Source organism: Cystoisospora suis, assembly GCF_002600585.1.
Source record: "Cystoisospora suis strain Wien I chromosome Unknown contig_6193, whole genome shotgun sequence".
Taxonomy (NCBI): domain Eukaryota; phylum Apicomplexa; class Conoidasida; order Eucoccidiorida; family Sarcocystidae; genus Cystoisospora; species Cystoisospora suis.
This window is the reverse complement of record NW_027158982.1, coordinates 1,098-11,248: the sequence shown is the minus strand read 5'-3', so window position 1 is coordinate 11,248 and position 10,151 is coordinate 1,098. Positions and strand designations below refer to the sequence as shown.

Here is a 10,151-nt window from a genome sequence, read left to right as displayed (position 1 = left end):
CTTTTCTCACCACTCCACCACCACAGAGAAGCCGCTCAAATAGAAGTTTCCTGCCTTCTCGTTAGGTCAACCTGTTTTCCACCCACAGCCGCTGTGGCCTCTGGTTGATGGGACACTCTTCACACCTTACAGCGAACTGCTTGACCGTTACTAGCTCTGCAGGGAACAAGTGTTTCTTGCAAGTTACCGTCAAACCAGTACACAGACGAGATTTTCGAGTCGAAGTACTCAACGAACCACTTCCTCTGACAAGAGAGGGAATTCACAAGGCGCGAAACAACTCTTCGGACAGATGCAGACCGTGGAGGGAGAACGCGTCCGGTTAGGAGAGAATGTTGTGCGAGAAAAAGCCTCTGAGACTCTGCTACTGCGCCATGCAGCTTCCTACGGCCCCGGGTTCAATCGCGTCAATTTGCCCGGAATATTTGTAAGCAAGCAGTCCTTGCAAGGAGAGAAGTGTGTTAGAGCTTTGCTGTCTCGAGAACAAACAGCCAAAATGAAGTGTTTGTGCTATCGGGGCACGTCGCCTTGCTAAGGCTCCAGGTACCATGCGCAGTCTTCTGTGCCCTGTCGTGGGGGGTTCCTCTCCGTGGTACTGACAGCGGCCAGCTGACATGATCTTTCCACTGAGCGCCCGGACACTGCGGGACTTCGAGATACGGCCGCTGACACCATGAATTTCCTGCCACGGTCACGCCCCCCCCAGCCATTGCAGACTCCAACACGCAAAACTCTCGCAAAGCAACGTGAGAGAGACCTAGCTCAGTCGCGCACAGCGCAACAATGCGGCCACCACGCAAAAAACACGGACAAGGTGCTGTTACCGACTACTGGACCGAAGTACACACGAGAAAAGTACCTCGCCGAAGCACAAGAGACTTATCGAGACCCGGTAGTTAGCACCAGCTGCCTTCTTGAAACCGGTTACTCACGTTCTCACGGCACCGGAGGACCGTAGAAGTGTCTCCCCTCAGGACTCGGTTCCAGTGCCCCAGAACGGAAGCGCATGCAACGATTCCCGTCCGTGTTCCTCTTGCACTTCGGCTTCATGACGCGAAGCCGCGGCCATGAACCGGGCTGCTGGATGCGCTCAGTTGCTACAATTGTACTTCTGTGTTTTTGTTCAAAGCAACTGCAAAACCCCGAAACAAACCTCCGTAATGCTACCATTTTCGTCTCTGGGCTAAGCGCTGGACACCAACCCTCCGCCCAACCTGTAAACACATCCCCGTCGACTTCGGCGAAGCGCGTTCACAACCCACTACACACCTTCGTCGACTTCATAAAACGCGGCTTAATCTTACTTCACCATCTGGTCGAAACATTTTCAAACCTGTACATGGAGCGCACGGCTGCTCGGACGTCAACACTCGACAGTGGCTCACTGGGCAGTGAGTCAAACCGGCAAACTGCACAAACTACTCGATGTGAACACAAGTGCACCTGTCCATGGCGCACTCAAGAATTCGCTTGGTCCTCTGGTAACTCCGCTGGTTTCTTCAACCCAGAACACGCGCACGACACCTAAGGCCGCACCCGACTGAAAGAATCGATTGGCCCTGATCCCGTTCTGTTTATCCACATCGCGTCGGAAAGTGTCACCAGACGCAGCACCATCGTAACCCTGATTGCCAGTACACTACAGCATCTACCACGTTTCTCGTGACGGATGTATCTCGACCGTCTTTATGGTGCAACAAGATGGCTGCTACGACTTCCTGTATTGTTTCCCTGTGCGCTTCACTGCAATTAGTTCCCTCACTCGCTCAAAGGCCCGGCAACTTTCATTCAATCCCACTACCCTGCTCCGGCCTCTCGACCAACACACCAGGGCTCGGGAGATCTTATCTTCCGGCACAACCGAATCATTGACACCTACAACGGTACGCGGTCTTTCCTGATTAGATTTACTCGCCTTCAGCCAAGACCCTGTCCTGTTATGAAAAACGAGACTTGCGACCATGGGTATGTCTGCCTCAAACTATGCGAAACGATTTTCGATGGTTTTTTCAGTGAGGGGTAGCAATACTGACAAGAGGCCACTTTATGTGAGTCCTTTCCACATCGCCGCCAACTGCGGCGACTTCTGGGGCAGGCCAATCTTCCAAAACGGCTCTTCCTCTCCACCCGTCCCTATTTCCTGCCATCAGGTCCGTCAACAGCGAAAAGACAAGACTGTGCTTTGTCAATTCACCCTTGTCAACAAGATTCTTCCTCGTCCTCCTGTTACTGAGGAAAATACGTGGGACAAACGGGTAAAAAACGGCGAAGTCGCTCGTTATTTTTCATTCATCGTTCTTCAAATGTCTACCTCTTTCTTCAAACGAGACGGGCTCCTCCTGCTCTTCGTCTCCTTGATGATAACGCATCACCGGTACGGTGAAGCCGGGTAAGATGGGCACACACAGACAAAAGTAAAACGTAACAGTCACCGGCTCCTACCATGACGGTATGCTCCACCTGTCAGCACCACCCTCTCGTGGTTGCTGTTTCTCCGCAGTATCTACCAACTGCGCTACAGACCTTGTCTCTTCTACCCCTCTAGGACTGACAAAAGAGCACTCAACGTCGCTTCGCAGGCATCTCTTATCGGTGATGCAGGCACGCTACACCGTCACTACTGTCACCCCCTAAACGAAGATGAACGGATGACAAATTCAGACGACGGTGACTAAAACCCCACACAACCCAGCCGGCCGTCTTTCTCGTAGTTATCTGTTGGGAAGACTTGAAAGCGGTAATCCGCCCCCTAAGGTTACTGTTGGGGGGAAATTCAAATACTGATGAGCTGTCATCGATTCCCGGACTACCTCTCCACTGACGACTGCTTTCCACACAGCTCATTACGCGACGGCCAACCTGTCAAAGTACCGGATGCTGTCTCCTGACACCCGGAACTGCCTAACAGAACTGACTCCACTGTGTAAATCTAGTGCGTTCCGGTGTGATGATGACTGGTAATCACCTCTCGCTGCCAGGAAAACAGGACCGATGGAAACATGGGAGAGCGCAGCGCAGTCAAGACAGCCAGTGGGGACACGAGAACGGAAAGGACGACTCAAAATGTACCTGCGGACAGTGCTCGTGACTGCTTTTTTTACACCCTCTTCTCTGCTATCGTCTACGAATGCCGTCCAGACGTACAGCAGCACATGGCAGGAGGTACGGGTTCGTGTGTAGAGACTTCACCATTTGTAGCTACCACGGATCTTGATTGAATCTGGCCGCTGCCCCTTTGGTCACGCTTTGTAGTAGTGGTAGTCGTGGATTCAGTACGGTTTATACTCGTGATGACTTAGCAACTTCCCCTGTACCGATGGGGTTATAAGTGAGTCAGGCACCATCTGATGCAGTGGTCCACGCCATACGCGCAAGCATACGTATCCTTTTCCTGCTCTCTCCCTGTATGGAGTGTGTAGGGTGCCGCGGGAAGAAAAGTAGGTACCAAGCCTACTGCAGGTATGAGAAGGAACCCACGGTTCACTGGCGTTGCTATTTACCTAAAGAAGGTACATGCCTCCCTTCCTATACGGGGGATGTTGATTAAACATGCGATGAGATTATTCCTGAGCCAGTGCATCCGGAAGTAAAGTATCAGTCAGCTCTTGTTCGCCATCCTCATATTCCCATAGTAGTAATATTTTGTGCATTTTTCAGCTACTCCATTTGTGACAGAATTTATATATATGTATATATGAATATAGATACCATATATATCCATATATACATATGTATATATATATTTATATGTACATATCGGGGTAGCAGTACGACCTACAACACTCCTCCCCAAACACGAATCTGTATATACGTACTTACACGCACCACATGATCAAAACAAGAGCATGAAGATGCTGCAAAGAACTCGAGGAGACTCGAATAGTGCCATCGTGATAATACACGATGAGAATGCAGAAAGGTATATTATATATATATATGTAGATATACCATAGTAAATAGGTAAATACACAGAAACTCGTTGACGTATGTGGCGATTATCCACACATAAATCCATACACACAAGCAACTGAGATGAAGCAAACTTCCGTTCTGACAAGAGAGCACCTCTTCATACCTATCTACGAGTGGGAGTGTTAGGACATCCCTGCTTTGAGAACAACCACAGAGCAAGAGCTGATGGAACTCTAATGTACGCAAGCATGCAAATACATAGAGTACTCCTTTCGTCCCTGCTCCCTCAAGATAGTATTATTACAACTATTTGTAATAATACCCTATGGGTACCAGATATGAATACGGTAGAGAACCAGAACCATCGAGAAGACGCAGACCGACAAATACGTACTTAGAATGCAGCGCTACTTTGACATCATGAGGTCGAGAGTGATACGGAGACATCCTCCTCCTTATGTCGCTTGACTACTCCGAAGAACACAAAAGCAACGATACATAGCAACGGTCCCTCTATACATATCTTGGCAGTATAGGGAAACCTCTCTTCCTTTTCTCCGGATGTGTGATTGAAAAAACAGGAAGGAGTGAAAGAGAAAAAAGGACAAGCCACCTCTCCAAATACTGTCAGCATATACCGGAGGCGTTGCTCAGTGCTGTTAGTATGATACTCCTCCGTCATGTTCACGAAAATCAAGAAGACGGTGCGTACGTATGTAGACATATATTATGTCTATCATTCTCTTCATTCCTTCTTTGCTCTTCTGCTGGACTCAGGTCAGTATCTTGCATCTCTCCTCCTCTTGTCTCCTATGATGACAATTACGAATACATCGTAACAATCAATCATCACAGCTTCTTTCTAGTTCTTGACAGCACCATCTCATTCATTGCCTGGACGTCGTCTTTCTCATTATTCTTTATCGCTCTCTAAGTTAATGCCTATTGAGGCCTATCTCCTCAGAAACAGAACAAAGCAAACTCACGGTTTGTCCAGACTTCATATCTCCTGGAAACCACAGGACGAGGCAGAGGGTGACTGTCAAGCTACTCAGTACGGTGGTTGTCCACGGCCAGTCGAGTATTTGCTATGCCTCAAGAGGAATCACACTCACTCTCCGTCAGGCAGCTCAATCTCTCCATCTAACCATCATCCAGAGGAATCAAAAGAACAACTCCGCCTACTTTCCTTATGTCCCCGGATCACAGACCGGTTTAAGGGAAACGAAGTCGAGTCAGGTCGATCGTTCACTTAATATGGCCCCCGACGCACACTGGCACGGCCCACGGAACCGTAGTATGGAGCTGAGAAACACAACCAAGACAAACAGACGCTAAAACAAGAAAATAACTATTACCCTCACGCAAGTGTAGGCACTTCGCAGCAGAATCCGCTTGCAACCGACCACCAGTCACCTCCTGTCCTCTTGAGGCCAACACTCACTCAAGACGCGCCAGAACGGGTTTAAGAAGACTGCTCGCAGGGTTACGTGCATAAACAGGTCAGCTTGACATATCTCTGCACGTCACTTAGGCGAACCTGCAGAAGGGTCAGCACTCCCGAATATGCACAGTACTACTACTCTGACCGACACATCCATCGCTTGTTGAAGCAGACCAAACCCTTCAGCCACACACATGACCCAAATCAGCGGCTACCCAACTTGTCCACCTACTTTGTCTAACAGGACTGTATCCTGAATACGCAGACGTCGCAGCCGTAGTAGCCGCGGCCTGAGATGCAGAGGCCGTGTTTGTTCTCCCAGCTGTGGTTGTGTAGTATGCACTTGCTGCCTGACTGGTTGACTGGTCATCTCCCCAGTACCCTCCTCCACGGCTTGTTCCTGCTGCGGCACCCGTAGTCGAAGACACACCACCAGCTGTAGATACACCCGAAGTATCATATGGTGATGTCGCTGTAGTTGTGTAATACGGATTTGCGACTGCTGCTGTCGGAGCGGCAGCATGCGTTGTTGCTGCTACACTTGGGGAAGGCGTGGGTGCTGGGGCTGCGTAGGGCGGAGGCGAGTGATGGTGATGGTATGGGGACGGAGCCGTAGCAGGAGCGGCTGCTGCTGGAGGATAATAGGGGGGAGGAGCACTGACAGCTGGTGGAGGAGGTCCGTAGTAATAGGCAGGAGTTGGTGGAGAGCGATGTGGTGGAGGGGCAGCATAGTAGGGAGACGGAGAATGATGAGGATAGCCTGGGCCTCCGGGCATCGGATGCCCCCCCATAGGAAGACGAGGCGAGGGTGCCGGATAGTATCGAGGACGCGGAGGAAGACTCGCACGTGATTCGGCAGCTCGAACTTCACACTGCACGGCCAGGAAACAGGAAAGCAACGAGAACGAAGTAGAAAAACTGGAAGGACACGTGGAGACGATGCGAGAGTGAATCCACGTTATGTACCTTTTTCGACAGCAGCAACCACCATATGAACAACCCTCAAGACAGAAGGGGTGTATAGGTGAATCTGTGCTTGTAAAAAAAGTAACGCATTCTCCCACATCCAGAAATACTGTCGCGCACATCACAAAAACAAACATGCACAGACTTGTCCACCCCTTCGTACAAGCGTAAACACACCTGCGCACGAAAACGTCTTCCAGATAGCACGTGCTCACAATCAGACCTATATCTGTAGGCGCATGCTACAGATGTATAGCGGAAGTGAGTGTATCACAATGTACCGGCAGCAAACTTACGTTGTCCTTTTCATTCAGATTGTGCCGGCGGGATTTGAGAACCTCCTTCGCTGAAGACTCAGAGGCGAAGACGACAAAGCCAAACCCACGGCTTTTCCCTGTTGCGGAGTCACGGATGATACTAACCTGAAGAGAAAGAGACCACGGTCACACTCTCCGCGTGTCGTCCTTCACTTCAAGCTATCGAACGTAAGCAAGGGACAACAGCAATCACGTTAACATTGACTTGATATCCCTTCCTCCCTGCATAACAAACCCAATACGGCCAGCATAGAAAAACTCCATCCTATCCACCGCTACACAACTGCATACATGCTCAGGCTCTGGGCCATCTTTCTGTGTACACACACCAGTTGAGCTGGTCATATGCGGGCCTACATATCTATATACATAAACGTCTGTTCCTAAGCACTTGAACGGAAGTGACTGCGACATATCTAGACCGCTTGCTCCTTACCTTATCGACAGTTCCAAATTTGCCAAAGTACTTTCCTACGTCATCTGCAAGACCAAAAATGAAAAGAGAAGATGAATAGCAATAGATCTTTTCAGCAACTCGATACGCCTCAACACATACGAGGACCACACAGTAGTGTGAACGGAGGCAACGAAGAATGTCTCCATCGATCTAGATCGTCATGTAGAAAGGGTATCCCGCCCAATAAATACTGAGCATGCAAGAACCGAAAAGACGGGACGAAAGAGAACCAAGGCGAATAGCACGAACGTGGTCCAGGTGCCTTACCTTCAGAAAGACTTGGGTTAACTCCCCCGACAAAGATTTTCCTTTTGAGCGCTGCGTGACCGTCATCATGAAGAGCTCGAACCTCGATTCTCTTGCCTCCAATCATATGTTGTCCTTTAAAAACAGCATCTCTACCGGCTGCGTCAGACATCGTCACGAAAGCAAATCCTCTATTTCTCCCTGTAACCTTGTCCATCTTCAATTCAACCTCTTTCACCTTTCCAAAGCGCTCGAAGTACGAACGGATTTGCAACTCTGTCGCTTGCGGGTATACACCTCCGACGAAAAACTTCCTGAGAAAGACAGGAAAAGATTTCACTCTGTGCGCGGATACTCGAGTCACACGTATCGGGTAGAAAGTAGGTAGACGGCTGCTGCACATATTCTCTGTCACAAGCAGGTTACACAAGGACAACATATCACCCGCCAGGTCGCCGTGGGCAGTAGTCCAAAAAGACTAGAAATGGATATATACAGCCCAGTGATTTCGAAACGAATGCTTCGCTTCCTCTACGCTGTTCTCAGGACACACGACATAGAAATGAAAAAGAGCAATACGTCCGTCTTAACGCTACAAACAGAAACTCCGCTGAAACACCACCCCCGCACTCCCGACCCAGAACACACAGGTATATGAGATCCGACTAGAGGTCTTTTTTATCATTCTTCCCAGGCGTAAGCCAGCGGAGACACATGCTCCACTGCTCCCCTACGGACAACTTGCCCAGATATCCGGCTTGTGCACATGTCAACGACCTCTCGTCCCTCCCCTCCGATGAACACGCACGGCAGTCGTGGCAAGTGTTGCATTGATCAGTGTCCCACGCCTATCCTTACAGTGTTTTCTCTTCTGATGTAGCCGTCCCATTGGTGTCTCCCGAGCCGACTTTGCTTTCGTCAGATGTGTCTTCCTGATCCTTCTCATCAGTCTCTCCATTGATGTGAGAGGGCGCTAATTCGTCGTGACTTTCGCTCTGGGCTTCTCCTTGAGCTTCCAGAGGTTGACTGTCATGCATATCCTGAGCCTCATGAGAAGATTCATGACTTTCGTCTTCACGGCCGTCTTCCCGATCCTGTTGCCCTCCTTCTTGGCCATCGTGCTGTTGGTCCGAAGACTCCGCATATAGCGCTGGTGCAGGTACGCCAGTGGATGGATCTTCCACATCCACGAAGGCTCCTTCCTGCTCGGACTTGACTACTACATCTGAAGAGTCGTACGCGTCTTGAACTGCCTCGTCTGCCATTTTGATAGGTGCGAAAGAAGCCTTACTCGATGAACGTTGTCCGAGTGCGGTGTTCTGCCCGAAGAAGGAACGAAGAGCGGCGTCTCCACGTCGTAGCAAACTGGGCAACGAGATAACCATTCACCAGACGCAGATCGAGCTGCCAACTGGAAACCCTCCTAGAATACGACAGTAATGCTAAAGGCATGCCAACCAGGCAACTAACGAACCCGGGTCCAACACAGTGTGATGGTGGTGCAGTAGTGAAGGCGAGGCTGGAGAAGGAGCACACCGGAGAACAACTAAAGACTCGCCGAGCAGTGCCACTCCGCAAACAAAACAAGAAGAATGTCCAAGCGAACAGCGACAAGACCGAAGAAAACAATCGCGAATCTACCACTACGAAACCGAAGAGGGAATCAGGCTGGGAACGGGGGAACTCGCGGGCAAACGGAGAGAACGCGTGGGACGGCGAAGTATGGAAAAGTGCAGACCACAGGCCGAAAGGAAAAACAACATGGGAACACAACGAAGATGAAGCGGGAAAAAGTCGTAGCACATGAGTGACAGAGGGAGGCGCTCACGCAGCTGGCGGAAAAGTCTGAAGGTACGGGCGAGTGGGGAACCGCTGCCACGTTTGTGTTTGAAGAGGGTCGCGTGGGGTGGATGTACGTCACTGGAGAGAAATCACGGCAAAACTTTAGTTTGAGAGGAACAGGCTTCTACCACAGTGATAGTGGAAAGGGCAAAAAGCAAAACGTAACTGTAACTAAGCAACGACAAAAAGGTCCTTCCGCAAGGGAGGAACACCACCGCATCGTCACTGCCAAAAGCTGTACCACGCGCCCGGCCACCGCAGCGCCTCGGCCACACACACCCCAATACTGTTTCACCACATCGTTCGCGCATAAAACCATCGACCCTCCTGTGGGTATCACGAAGCTTCCTCCTTGTGTAAGGTGGCGGGCCGGGACCGTCATCAGCAGACCGGCAGTCCGCGGTGGTCGAAGGCAGGCCCGTGGTGTGAAGGGAAAAACGCGCTAGTTGAGGTTTTACTTGGAATGACTTTTAACACCGCATAGTAGGCTAAGAAATACCATTCGGGGACTATATGTAGCGGAGTTACAAAACGNNGGGGACTATATGTAGCGGAGTCATTAAACGATTTTTCTTTCTCATATTCCAGACGTTGGAGCTTCATGGCAAACGCCACAGCGGGTCAGCTACCTTTTCCATGAACAAAACCCGCTTACCAACAGGGATAGATCATTCCTTCGAGCAAGCTCGAGGACTTGCCTTCATTACCGCGAGTCCTCCACAGCAGTTAGCCGAACAACGGTCTGCCGCTGAACCGGCCTCCCGATTAGCCATAGGATTACACTGTTGTTCCCCCAGGGTAGATCACGGCTGCCACAGAGATGATACGTCGGCCACTACAATCGGGCACGACGGCTAATGTGTAGCAAGCCGATGTTACTAGCTTCGCAAATTACTATAGTAATGTAGCTTACCAGTAACGACCAGGAGTCCGCACAGGGAAGGGTACCCAGGATGCCGAAGGTTCC

The 10,151-nt window shown here is 50.3% G+C and overlaps 1 protein-coding gene across 1 annotated transcript; it reads right to left on the bottom strand.

Moving 5' to 3' along the window:
* Positions 1-151: 151 nt before the first annotated feature.
* CSUI_009858 (rna recognition motif-containing protein) lies at positions 152-9,455 on the bottom strand. Its single transcript, XM_068069967.1, has 7 exons — positions 8,201-9,455; positions 7,364-7,656; positions 7,076-7,119; positions 6,619-6,744; positions 5,589-6,228; positions 5,098-5,217; positions 152-2,353 (listed from the first exon to the last, which is right to left on the bottom strand). The coding sequence occupies exons 1-6, from the start codon at positions 8,725-8,727 to the stop codon at positions 5,165-5,167; spliced, it is 1,683 nt and encodes a 560-aa protein (XP_067918057.1). The 5' UTR covers positions 8,728-9,455; the 3' UTR covers positions 152-2,353; positions 5,098-5,164.
* Between the last annotated feature and the right edge of the window lie 696 nt (positions 9,456-10,151).